The sequence below is a fragment of the Hirundo rustica genome, chromosome 3 (assembly GCF_015227805.2).
Source record: "Hirundo rustica isolate bHirRus1 chromosome 3, bHirRus1.pri.v3, whole genome shotgun sequence".
Taxonomy (NCBI): Eukaryota; Metazoa; Chordata; class Aves; order Passeriformes; family Hirundinidae; genus Hirundo; species Hirundo rustica.
Window position 1 is genome coordinate 74,500,738 of NC_053452.1, and position 14,512 is coordinate 74,515,249.

Consider the following 14,512-nt stretch of genomic DNA (forward strand, 5'->3'; position numbering starts at 1 on the left):
AGTGTGCCTGTGAAAGCAGGAAAATTTTCCCACTAACAAAACAGAGCCAGTCCAGTTCTGTTTGTATCAACCTTTCTATTAATAGATGGACAAATTGCTATCTTTCCATATGTACGTGCTTGTCCTATGTTGGTTACTCCCACAAACCATTTAAGAATTGTGGATTTTTTGTTAATCTTTATAAAGGACTGTGTTTGTTTAATGTGGATATTTGCTGCTCCATGTGCATGTTGTAGAAGCCTTGTAAGTTTTCCTAGAAGTTGTTGTTAAAAATCTTCAGACTGTAAAAAATATTCATATAATGCATCTGCTCTCTTTTTATCTAGCTACTATAACTTGGATGATGTGAGCCATGACACTATGAATAAGTACCTCTCAAGCCTTGTTGAGAAATCCCTGTTTGATTTGGAAGGCTCCTACTGTATTGAAGTTGGGGAGGTAAGACTAATCTGTGCCTTACAAGATTCAGTAAGATACGTGCTTCTAGAAGCTGTGAACAGCAAGATACATACTCCTTGATGTGAGATGTTAGAGTTTGTGCGTGGAGCTCTTTATAAGACTTAGGTTGAAAACTGTTGTGGCTAAATTATGATGCTAAATTGTTTTTGGTGTTCTCTCTTAAAAGTAGTCTGAACATGTTTCACAGTTATATAGGAGCACATTATGCTGAACCACCTGGGAACTCTGTATGTTTGATTCTTCTTCTAACAGGATAATCGCAGCATTGAACCCCTGACGTATGGCCGTATTGCCTCCTATTACTATTTGAAGCATCCAACTATTGGGATGTTCAAAGATCAGTTAAAACCTGAAAGCAATATTGAAGAATTGCTCTTAATTCTCACGGTAAGTGCTGATAGTTCTTAAAAACACAATTTTTTTTTTTTTCTCTTAAAAACACAAGTATATGAAAAACCTGCTCAAAAAAAAAAAAAAAAAAAAAAAAGAGCCTTTCTCTCCTGATCTCTAATTTAATTTTTTAACTGTTTGGAGAAATACAGCTGAATCATTTTTGATGTTTCAAGTGTTTCACCTTATCAGTACATCAAAATTACTTTGTACTTCCTTCTCTTCTTACATCCCTTTATAATGTGCAGGATCTATACAAATCTGATCTTTATCTTTTCTAAGTTCAGTATATCACTGAAATGCCATAGGAATGACTGCTTGCACTAAATCTGTAGCAGGACCATCGCGTTGTCCTGGGACAATCTGGAAGATACAGCAGCTTTAAGAAGTAATAGAAACATATGGGAAACACTTCTTTCCTAAAATGTCTGCTTTTCCTTTTCCTAGCCACCTCCCGATCCTTGAGGTCATAACCTACAATAACAGCATCTCCCAGAGTTAGTCAAGAGACTCTTTAACAGGGAAGTGCAATGCAAGGCCAAAGACACTGTGTATGATGCACTGTGTTAGTATTACATTCTCACCATAAAAGAATCAGGGTTTACTCCATTTTCCTTTTTAAGTACTTATGTAGTTATAACTACAAATTTTCCTTTTTCAACATGGTGTAACTCTACTTGCACAAATATATTTCAAAGCAAGACGTGCCTGAATATTATCCAGGGAAACTTATTTCTACCCCTAAATGATTATAGTTTCTGTTACATTAAATGCATTATACAAGTGGCCCAAATTCAGTAATACTCTGATTTCTAAGTGTTAGCTTCAAAATTTAAAGTCCCATCTTACAGTATTTATGTATCTTACTTTTGTACTCATTACTGTTTCAGCATGCTGCCAAAACCTCTCTGAGGAGAAATGCGAGAACAAAAGTTAAAATAGTGCTGTTCAACAGTTTGCAACTGAACAAAACCTGCTCAGCATTTTATGACACTAGGAAAACCACCTTTCTAGTACAGAGACTTTTCTTCCTGATAAATTTAAGGTACCTGCTGCAAACATTCAGAGCGTTGCGGCTAAGAAATAAAGGCCACAATAATCTTTTGTAATGGAAACCGTTAGGCAGCCTAAACAGGGGAATTGCTGTCTCTGACACTGCAGTATCTGCAGTTGTTCTGCTGTCAGAAAACATCCCAATTACATGAAATGTAATTCAGTGTTATTTGGGTGAATTCAAAATGGTACTCATCTGCAATACCTAGATATGCTGTGCGTAAAATAACTAAAATTTTAAGAAGAAATGCCCGCATGTGAACAGAAGGTAAATAATGCAATGCTGAGTATTCAAGAACAGTGTTTTACTCCAGCTGCTGTCTCTTTAAAATCTCTCTAGTGAAAATTTTCTGCACCTAGGAATGTCAGGATTTTTTTTTTTCTGACAAATTTGGCTGAGGAAAGTTTGAGAATATTAGCAGAGATGGCATTTCATAACACTGCCTTAGCTGATCAGCAGGATATTGAAGAGGAATGATGGAAGAAGAACTTAGTACTGCCTGTTTGAATTTGCATATTCGCCTGTGTGCATTCATGAATTGCAAAAGTAACTGGCAAATATTTCTATTGTAGATTAAATTTAGGAGCTAATGTTGGGTACAGATTGTAAAATTTTAAGTTCATTAATCTTGCTTTAACTTTTTTCTAATTTTATTTTCCTGATAATACAGTTTTTTAAATCATCCATTTACAATCTCAAGAGGAATGAGATTAAAAATAAAATTGCTTAGGGGTCAAAATGCGCCGCATATCAATTTTAAAGATGAAAAGGATTTGCGAGTGCTGGATGCCATTAGAGCTGACAGTTCTTGCTTACTTTTTATGTGGATGTTGATTCTCATAATTACTACTGGAACTACTATTCTGTCTTGTTGGAGGTGTAAAATGAAAGGTTTTTTTCCAGTCTGATGTAGTGTTGAAAAGAAGTGCCATTTCAACAGTCATTGCCAAGGATTTTTATTCCCCCTAAACACTACACATTAATGAGTTTTATAATTACAGCAGTTGCTTCACACCTCTATTGTTAACCAATGACATTACATCTGCCTCACTCCACTGTTGCCCTCCTCCTTTTTATTGAAGCATTTAGCAGTTTTGGCAATAGGGAATTACATGGCATGGGGTAAGTAGTCTAATTAGGTATAAGTGAAAACCCTGAGGGAAAAGGATGTTTAAAAAGTAATTTGAAGAATCTCTTAATGATGCTGAAACTGAAAGCTGTAGCTATAGTACAAAATGGCCTGTTACCATTACAAAAATATTTATAATTGTGATTATTCTGCTGATCACTCAGTTTTGAAGTTTCAAATTTTGCACCGTATTTTGTAAGAATAACTATCCAAGCATTTCTCGTGCAGTTGCAGGATTTCATAGATGTAACACTTATTATTTGTTGGAGTTTTACTTAAACTTGCAAACCTTTAGATATTTGCAAGTTGTATATAGATGTATATAAGGAAGGTGGAACAACTTAAAGAAAGAAAATCCCGATTTTGATTTTTTTCAAATGGGATATATATGCCAAATATATAAGTAACTTGGAGAAAGGTTTGTTTAAAACAAAATGTGGAATAAAGCAAGATTTTGTTCAAGAATTCAGTAATTTAGGATTGTATTAAGGGGGTTAAATCTGAGTTTGATTAAGGGATTTTGAGTTTCAGATTGATATTTTTGCATGCTGAATGGAAGTGTTCAAAATTCAGGGTTGATCACAAGTGAATTACCAAGGAGTCTTTATAACTCACGTGAAAAAGTAGTTGTGAGTCATCCAGTTTCAAGTGTTGGTGGATCTCTCAAAAAAGTCACATAAAAACAGGATTTGTGTTCACTTAGTGGAAGACCACACATAGTTTTCTCCAGTATCTGTTCTTTTCTCTCTTTTTATCTTACCTTTTCATTCTGATCATCTACCAGCATTTTACAAGATTGAATTTTTTTTTTTTTTTCCGAGTCTGGTGTAGGGGTCAAGTATTCATAACATGAACAGGAACATGGGAACAGCCCAACAGTCATGTTGGAAATGGACAGTAATAAGTGATTCAAATAGATGGTCAAAAATCCCCTCATAATTTCCCAGCTCCCCTCTGTAAATCTGTACCTGAGATATTTGAGCTGTCTTGGGTTTGCAGTTAGCAGGTGGAACTTCACATTCAGTTATTTCTGTCACTGGCTTGTGCTAGTGGACTGGTAGATTTTTTCTGAGAGAAAATGTTTGTTGTTTTTCCACAGAGCTTTCTTTAAACCTTTCCTAACCGTGCTCAGACAGTAGTAATCCAAATGAGCTCAATCACTGTTGAGTTATGGTGCTTCTTGCATTAAGTATTATTGATGAGAAAGTGTTCATGAATTATTAGTGACAGGCTGGATTTCCCTGAGGTGACTAAAGACTGTTTCCTCTAATTCTGATAGTTAGGTACAGAGATTAAAAAAAGAGACCTAGGTAAAAAAAATGATAGATACTTTAGGATAATTCTTGTCTTTTTCTGCACAAATGTTTCTAAAATCAAAAAGTGATTTGTTGTACCTTGAGGAAAGAAAGTATCTTTCTGATTGATAAGGGCTATAACACCTAGATCCACTAGTTTCATGATTGTTGGTGATTTTTAACTTACCTTGTTGTTTGGTTAATATTCCTGTTTACAGAGCAAAATATTTGTCATACCTGTCCATACCAGACAGTGAGAGGGAGAACATCATTCCCACGTTTCATCTGTTGTTTTACTCCATGTTGTCCCTGCTTTTTTTTTTTTTTTTTTAATTCTGCCTGCAAAAGAGAACTGGTTGGTTTTCACGTGCCTACTACTGTCTTTCATGTAAAATGATTATAAGAGAGGGTTTTTTTCTTAGAAAAGGGAGCTTAGAGAGAGAACATAGTATTTTTGTCATAGTGGGGCATACGTGTCTGTCTTTCTGTAATACAAACATGGACATAGGAGTTTGGTATCCACATGCCTATATATTCCCTGTTCTGAAAATTGATATGGCGACACTGGCTTGTATTAGACCAAGTAATTTGGAACTCATCAGAAAATTCAAGATACATAGATTGCAAATGAGTAGAGTTATTAATGCCTTATCTGTCTTTCATTACCTGGTAGATATTTGTACTATGAGAACCTAGATAACTCAATTAACCTGTAGCTTTATTTCCTCTTCATCATTGTTGGCAATTCCTGTTCCAACCAGGGAAATACGTAATTCTTCATGAGTATTTACACTCTCAGTCTAAAATAATTTTATTTCTGTATGGGGATTCTGTTGCTGATTTGCTCTCCCATGAAGGGGCCACAAAGGTTTTTGACTCAGTTGTAAACCATCTTTTCAACAGGTCTTCAGTTAAACACCAGGGAAGGAGGAATTAGTGCCTTACAAAAATGCTCTCAAAAAAAGAAGCTAATGTGACCTGTTTTGTTTAATATTTTCCCTGCAAGCCATGGCAGAAACATTCCTTTTAGGAATTTTTAAAGTATTATATAAGACTGGGTCTCTGTTCTTTAGTTATTTCAGAAAAAAATCAGATCACTCTTCCTAAGTCAGTCAGTGTTTACAATTAGTGTAAAATTACATTTGCATTTAATTTAGAAGAAAATAAATGTGCTACTATGATTTTCTTTCCAGGCATAAAAGCACAGCAAAACTATATTCATTAAGTTATTCTTTTTGAATATGACATTTCATTGTCAAGAGTAAGATTATTTTATAATGTAAAATTTATATCAGATAGAAGGCAATTTGTTACATGCAGGCCTTTAAAGAACTTCCATGTCTGATTTCACATCTATGGTACACTCCCAACAATATGAATATCAGTGCTCTGGCTTCAGTCATTATTTATATTTTAGTAATAGAATAAATATTTTTGTATATTTTTAACAGAATAAAACTGTTAACTCTTACAATTAAATCTTTTCTTTACAATAAATCTGTACCAGGAACTGTTCAATGCATAAATTTTATCCTAAACACAGGCATTTCCTGGATAATTTACTTAATTTTTTTGTAGTCCATATTCTCTGGATTTTAACATGTTAAAACACTTGTGCATCTAGATGATTCAAATTCCCACTTGAATCATCTAGATGGTATCACAGCGTGTTTAATAGTTTAAGTTTGAAAATGATGTTGGGGTTCATGAAAATAAAACAAAATGCTATGTTACATTTCAATAGCATCCAAATTTCATCATCTATATCCAGTATATTCAAAAATATCTTGTACTTAGCAGAAAAAATACTTATATGGATACTCACATATTAAATTTTCTCCTGGATTTTTCGCTAATCCCAGTAGATGGAGCAGTTTTTAATGTTGCTGTAGTACTTGAATTTAGTAATTTTTTTCTAACATCATGACACAACTGTTTCCTGGTCTTCTATTTCCAAATGGTGGTTTGAGTTTTAGTTTGAAGGGATAATGTGCTGGCTGCCTTTCCAGGAAAGCACAGTCCATTAGTAAATCAAGGTAACAATGTCCATCAGTGACAGCTAACTGAACATGGCATAAGTCTTCCCTTTTTATGGCATCAATAAGAAAGAATTACAGTCAAAACCAGAAAATACAAACCCTTTCCATCTCCAGTATACATGAATTTCTAACCTCCAATTTACAGGTCTCCTCTTTTCCTCATCCCAACTTCTTATTTAATTTCTGTCATTATAAGCCAGATTAAAAAAAAAAAAAAAAAAAAAAAAAAAAGGAGGAAAGAAACACTAACTAACTGAATTAATACTCATGAAAGCTAAATTAAAACCATTTTAAAGTTGTAGCTACAACATTTCTGACAAACATTTGCCACGACGAAGGCCATAAAATAAGAACTGTTATCTTGGATATAATATTAGGGGAGGGGGTGGGTGTGTAGTTTGTTGTTGTTGTTTTTCTTTAATTTACTTTGATTGCAGTGCAACATTCAAGGGAAAACCTTTTGAAAATGTATATAGCTGTGGTAGTTAAAAGTAGTAGCTTCAGGCCATATCCCCATTTCAAACACCTGCTTTAGTAACCGTTTCTGTCAGAAAAAAAATGAGGAAATAAATTCCTTCAACAGGATGCAGTTATAGCAGCAAAACACTCATGTATACCAGTGGAAAGTATTCTGAGAGCCAGGTAGACAGAAGTGCTGCACTGGTTTGGTACTTGCAAAGGTGAACTTTGGCTGCCGTCTATGGCAAATCAGTGTATGCCCATGGTAGAAGCAAGTTCAGTGATAGCAAGCTCGGTTTAGCTGACTGCTCAAAGCTGCATGCAAGTCAACCATGGACCACTTATTTGTTTGTCTGTTTTGGTACAAACGCCTTTTACTTACCGCTTGACAGTTATAACTGTAGCCACTGTCATGCAAGATTTCAAATTATGCATAGTTGTGTACATGCAGCCACTACTTGGCAAAGTATTCATGCAGGAAATTAAATGGCTTTTTTCAGCAGTCATGTCATATGGCTATATATTTTCAAATATACAGTATATTTGTTGAAATAATGTTTGCATTTGTTGAAATAGAACCAAAGTTCTCAGCAGCATCTTTACTATGGTAAAGATGAATGTTTTATAATCTGTAAAGCTGCTTTGATAAATGGCTGTGTGTTTTCATGTCCCAAATGCTCCAGCAGGAAGTCTTTACAAGCTCAGTATGTCTTTAGCAAGTCAGTTCAAGTTCTACCTGCTTTATTCCTCCCAATTTGTAGTTGAAGCAGGATAAGCAAATTTAGGCCTTCTGTACCCTGCAGATCTTTTGTCTTCACTGACTTCTAGGTAATGTCTTTGCCTTTGATAGATTTTTGCAATTGTGCTATAACAGTTAACAATCATATTGATGACTTTGTTTTCATAGAATACGGCTCACTTAGTGACACCAACCATACAGACTGCTGTTTAAAGGCACAGAAATACTCTTCTCTGTCAGCATAGAAGATATTGCTTGTAAAACTGTTAAGAATGAGGATGACATTGGAGCTTGTTCTCTGATTGGAACAGAAACTTCAGGATAAGGATTGGTTTGGCTGACATGATTACATCATACAAGATTGATATCCAGCATATATTGTTCCCTTAGCATAGTAGTTAAATTTTAAAAAAAAGAGCATAAGAGGATTACTGATCAGTCATTAATGAAGTATCTGACACTTGTATTTTCCTATTTGCATTTAGATTCTTTCTTTGTCTCATTTTCTTTTTTTTTTTTTTTTTTTGATGGGGGCCTGTATAGCTTCAGAAATTGAATTTTACATTAAATGTTGATGTTATGTATTATCAGTATTATCAGAGATGAACTTTTAAGAAATCAGCCTCTCCTATTTAGAAATATCTAAGAAATAGGCCTCTCCTATTGCCTAATATTTACAAGATGTTTTATTTCACAGCTACTTAAGTATGCTCCCTATCATGTTAGAAGGAATTGCAGAGGGATTTTTGCACCAAAAAGCATTTGAAAACATTTGCTACTTAGCATTTGAAAACATTTGAAAGCATTTGAAAAAACATCTATATATATTTGGAAATTTCTTGTATGATAGGAAGGTTGCTTTTAGAAAACAAGCAGTTGCACATTTTCTTCACCTCTGCAACTTAATAAATGTAAGCTAGGCATCAAGCAAAGTATTAGAATTGATGATTGGGAAAACTGTCAAAGTAAGCACTTTTATAAGTACTTTTTTCTGGGGTATTGCTAAAATTCAGCTTTCTGTAATTTATAGTCCTCTTTCCATGGAAGAGTCAAATCAGACATCACCAGTTTGATTGGGTTGCCCACATTCTAATTTCCACTTCTACTGCCTTTCCTTTCTGTCTTCCAGTGGAAAAGAGTAGCAAGCCAGCAGAGATTACCCAAACTACCCATTTTCAGAAAGAGAAAATATCTCAGGTCTATTCCTCTCACCTTACGAGGTGAGAAAACGGCTAAAATTCCCCTCACAACAGGCCTCTTAAATGTTTCTCCAGGCAGGATGTCACCATGCTTGCTTATGAAATGGGTGCATACCTGTCTCTTGACAAAAGATTTTTAGATACAACTGAGGCACACATTGTTAGGAAATTTTATCTTAAACATATTATGTCACTGAATGCACAGTGTTTTGTAGGTTAGGGAGATTAACTTCAATTGGTCTATCATTTGCTTAAGGCAATAAGCAATTGTAAACATGAGGTGTAGATAATAGATTATTTTTCTTTTGTATATGATTGTCTTAACACTTACTATATGCAGTCATATAAGATGCTAATTTTTAATACTTCTTTAGCTATAAGAATGCATGTTTGCTTTCTCTTGATTCACACAGAACAGATGGATGCTTGACTGCCTGCTAATCCACAGCTGGAATGGTTTCAGCGGTTTCCACGTTGCTGGGTTAGAGTGGCTTTTCTAGTGGACTGAGAGGGCAGCAAGAGAGGGATATCATTATTCATCAGTATCCCAGTGGGATCACTGCCAGCAGAGATTAATTTTTTCTGTTATGCTTGTAAAACAAGCTCAGGTGGAGTCTCTAATCCTCAGGGCACGGGTGGCAGATCAAGGAAGATGCTACAAAGCTAGTTAATTTTCAGATTCTAGGGGAAACAGAAGCTCTGTTAGATGTATAAATACATGATTGCAAATTTAAGTAGCTCAAATCCAAATGGGATCTTCCTAGACATCTGGTCCTGAAAATCTCGGTTTTCTTTGTGTTTTAAAAGAAGTTCTTAAAACTTTATGCCAGAGGCAAAATATCTTCAACTCTCTTAATCATCAGTTATAATTCCTTTTTTTTTTTTTTAAATACAGATCTTACAGTATATTTTAGCTTAATGTCTTTATTTACGTGTAGGCAAGATATGGTACATGTCTGTAGGAACACTGAGTTTACGGTGTTCTCACAAATTTGTGTGCAGTGACAATCACCAAGAAAAATTACCACTTGCCGTCGAAAAAGGGTTAGATTTGCCTTAGTAACGCATGGTACATCCTATTTTGGTAATGGCATGTCCTGTTAAAGTCCACTGTGGTACAAGAGCATTTTTCCCATATTATTCTTGGTATCAGACATGTTGTCATTTGTAACAGATATGTTGATAGAATTCAAATCAAGACAGATCAATCCAAAACACTCACAAATTGTCTATTTTTATAATAGACTTCACATATTTTTCCTTCACTGACTTTTTTGTTTCCTCAGTAATTGCCCTTCTGTCTCACCCTTGTAATTACCAGTGTCTTCCATCTGTGTATTTCCTTGTAGCTCTTGAGTTGTTCAAAACATTGGGTTGGATTTTCAGGCAATGTTAATCCACATAGTTATACTGAAATGAATGGAGACGTGCCAGTTTTTATCAGCAGGGAACTACCCTTATTGAAATTTACTTGCAACAGCTGTCATTTCCTCTTAGTGTTGTGTTTTTTTATTATTATATTAAACTATATTCATTTGAAAGTGCTCAGAGTGAGACCAGTAGCATTGGCTTGCTGAAAAGACATCATGCATGTAGGCACCTTCCAAATTTCCCATATATTTGTGCCAGTTTGTATTGTTCTTCTGTTATTCTAGGCTTGAGCCTCTCTTGAACACAGGCTGCTACTCATTTCACCACATGATGACAGGTATTCACGCCTGTGAACTTTTTACTCCCTTTTGTCTATGGTCACATAGTAGTCTAGATCTGGAATTTAATCCAGTACAAAAATGCAGCAGTGTGCATTTGTGGCTCCCCACTAGGGGACCTGCCACAGGTCAGCAGATTTGAAATCTGGTTTTCAGCACACAGAGCTTTTACAGCTTGCCATTAACATATACAGTACGTAGGGGCCCCATTTCACGTAAAGAATTAGTAGCGCTTATTCCTGTCTCCATGCAGAGTGGCATTAACTTATGCAGAGATCTGTTAACTTCTTCCCTGGGTCTGGGCTCTGCACTGAAAAATCCCAATGGAGGATCAAAGCCAAAGATGGAAAATAACTGATTGCTTTCCCAGGGAAAGCTGTGTGCCAGGGTTTGCTATTCCAGTTTTTAATGCTATCATCATCTCAGTCAGTAGTTGGGCCAGCTGATTCAACCAAGCTCAATTTCAAAACACGGACAGACGTCCAAATAGGACTGAAGCAGAGTTCTCATGACAATGAGACTTTTGAATGTATACTCAGAGAGATTTTCCCAGTTTCATGTGAGCAGATTACTGTGCTCATGCACTGAAAAGCTGTTCTGTAGTAGTGCAATACAGTTAGTTTCAGTACAGCCAAAATCAGTCAATTTTAAATCTTTTCTATAATATGACTTGAGATTACACGGAAAGTAAGATGTGGGTCACTTCCCCATCTAGGTTTTAAGATTAAAAAAAATAGAGCAATGATAAGACATTCAAAATGTGCAGGTTCAAAGCATTCTCATGAGAAGTAATCAGAAAAGTCAGGCATTTTGGAGAGGCTAAAACTCTAATATACCATTTACAGCAATAAAATGTAGTAATTCTTTCACATTATGAAAATTCACTTTATAAATGGAATTTGTACCATTCCATTTATATTTATTTGCTGTGGTCAAAGTATCTTATTCTAGGTGAATAATGTGTGTTCAGTACCAGATGTTTGCACTTTTTTTTTGTCCTAATTTAGTCTTCTTTTGCATTTATTATTTTGTAAACTGTGCAAGTATTAGAGGAACACTTATAACCAATAATTTAACTTAAAAACCTAAGAGCCAACTGAAGCCACATCTATGAAATTTGTACAGGCTTAATACTATGAAAGTACCTATACATTCAGGGAAAATGTATTTTTAGAACTGGTTTTATTAGGACTGGCCAGAAAAAGGAGCACTGAATTATGACTGTGATCATAACCTCTGTGAAATATGGAACGTGAGATGTAGGACTTAAAATCATGAATTCATTCCTTGTTATAATGTTTTAGTTAGGTACATAAGTTAAATATGAAAATTTCCTGAAATAGAATTAACATTTAGTATGACAGTAAAGTGATTGTATTATCTATTACTGTATCTTCCCCCACACTGAAACTCAGCTTCTCTAACATGCTTAGGAAACTAGAGAAAAAAAAGGAAAATCAACTTTAAAGTTAGTATAGAAGTCCTAAGAACTTCTTTCCCATGTCAAATCATTGTTACTTTATAATAACCTCCCCCTCCTGTATGCTACCATGCTTGCATATTCTTTTATCAACTCCATGCTGAGGCAGAGGTCTGTAATTTAACTTTGTAGATTAGAAGTTCCCAGATCTGCTGGGTCACTCTCTGCTACTGGTAGCTAATATTGCTGACCTCCTATTGCTCTGTGAGCAGTGGCAAAGGTCTTTCAGACTCCTGACCCCTGGTCATCAGGAATGTCATCAGTAGTTTGTAGTTTGGATGTTTTAAGTAAGAGGTGAACTTGTGAAATCTAAACCCTTTAGGGTGTTTTTAAGTGATCACTCAACTGTTTCATTGCCCTAGGTTGTGCTTTTTATGATGTTTGTAATTGTAAAATTTGTGGTGTTTATCATATGCAGCTATTTAAGAGTAAAAATCAAGCACTTGTCTATTTAAAGTTAAAAGTATGAGAATACAATTAATATATTGCATATTAACATAATAATATATTAATTAAGTGATCATTAACATGAGAACTAAGAAGTGTAAGAACTTTTAACTCGTGTGTTCTTATAAACTATGGGGGTCCCATGACGGAAATGGGCCAATTTTAAATCTTGAATGATAGTTACAAATTAATGCTTAAAAAATAATAGATTTGCATAATTGCATTTTGATGGGTTTTACGGCTTTCTCACTTCAACTTCTCGTGTCCAACTGGAAATTTCCAGTGTTTGTTCTGTTGAGTCTTAAATCTAGAGACAGAGCTCTGGGTAGCCCAGCCTCATGCTTTGCTCTTACCCAGTTAATTGGGTTAATGTTACACTTTGAATTCGTACTTTCTTTTTTTCTTTTTTTTTTTTTTTTTTTTTAATATATATCTATTATATCTAAAAGTGCATTAAACACTAATTAGACTTTTTTAAAAAAAAAAAGTTTCTATCTGTTTTAGAAGATACTGAGCAGGTCTTTTTCCTTGGGCAATGCTCTTCATCATATGCATCTGTTTCCCTCCTTTTTCAGAGGGTGAAGAGTGGTCTGATGGGGTGTTAAAAAAGCGACTGGAGTATTTTCCTATACGCTAAGCTGGAGTGGAGGGTTAGGACAGAGGGAGTCTCCAGTGAGAGTTCCCAGTGCCCGAGAGGAGACCTCCTTTCCCAGAGCCAGGGACAGCTGCTGCCTGGAGGCTGTGGCTCCGACTCCTCTGTGCTCTGTGGCTCAGGGCTGGCACAGGGCTCTGCTTTCTGCCTTTCCTCTCTGACAGCCAACATCCCTGGAAAGGAAGGCATGGGGAGGCCCCCCAGGGGAAGGAACTGCCCTGCAGGATTGGCTCTGATACGCTGGATGCAGTTTGTTGGCACTGCCACATACACTTGCAGTTGATGGGGAGATATTGTACAGTATATGAAGACAAGGAATTTATTTGTAAACATAGTATCTGTGATGAATGACAGCGTGTGATGTAGCAAATGTATTTTAATCTTGCCTGAAAAGTGTTGTTGTCTTCTTTTGTACTGTGTTAGCCATTTTTTTTAAAGATCTCTACAAAGCCTCAGGCTGCTCTGCGGTTTAGCAGGGCCTGCCAGCCTGCCCTGAAAATCTGGAGCATTTCTTCTGCAAAGTTTGTCTTAAAGGTTTATTTTTCCATGGGTAAAACAGAGTGAACTGGCAGAAATGGGGTTTTTTTCCCCTTTTAGTCTATAATATAAATTTTGAAAACAAGTCATTTTTGTTCTTAAAACTTATAACTAGTAACATATGTTTGTAAGTGTCTTTTTACTGGAATATTGTCATAGACCTTTTATATCTAAGAGTAAAAAAAACACCCAAGCATTTGGAAGTTTAAATTATGTCTCATAAAACTGAGACCAAAGCACAACATTTAGAGGCTACCAATAAATTCCTTAAAATAGGAGTTTATAATGGAATCACTAACAAATATAAAATTTTCAGCGCAGTACTAGTAAGTACTTCTCCAATTCTGTTTCTCAGTCTACATTACTTTTTGCTATGGGCTGAAAAACCACTTGTAAGTTAGCTTTGGGTTTGGTTTTTTTAGATTTTTTTGCCTCTTTTTTAAAGCACACGTTTCCTCACCTTTATTTTCTGAATATAAATGTAATATTGATTGTCTTCTAGGTGTCTGTCAAGATAAATCTGTGTAAACATAATGTTTTTCCTTATAAATCAAACTCACACTCAAAAATGTGATAATAAAATATACTATAGATATGTTGGTTAATTTAAATAATGTTCATAGTATACACTTGTGTCATTCCTTTGTCACATAATATGGTCTTTTTCTCTTGGGAAAATCATGCACAAAGGAAGATAGCTTGAGAGCTTTAACCAATTTTTAAAATTTCCCTTATAATATAGGATCAAACGAGATTTCTGTCAGCACATGAGTGGAGATATACATGTATATATATGAAATTAGAAATAATTCCCAATGATTTTAAGTGCAGAAGCTCAAATATCCTCAATGAAAAATGTAGAATAAGTCAGATGTTTCCTGGCTACTCACAAACCATTAGTCCTTGTTATTTCTCTATTTTGGC

At 35.2% G+C, this 14,512-nt stretch overlaps 1 protein-coding gene across 4 annotated transcripts in view; it reads left to right on the forward strand.

The window, feature by feature from the left end:
- ASCC3 (activating signal cointegrator 1 complex subunit 3) overlaps positions 1 to 14,512 on the forward strand; it is a 254,871-nt gene that overhangs the window by 214,110 nt on the left and 26,249 nt on the right. For all 4 annotated transcript variants that reach the window (XM_040058833.2, XM_040058830.2, XM_040058831.2 and 1 more), the window contains exons 35-36: positions 327 to 438; positions 712 to 846. In XM_040058833.2, coding sequence (XP_039914767.1) covers positions 327 to 438; positions 712 to 846 — 247 coding nt within the window. The remainder of the gene's footprint in view (positions 1 to 326; positions 439 to 711; positions 847 to 14,512) is intronic.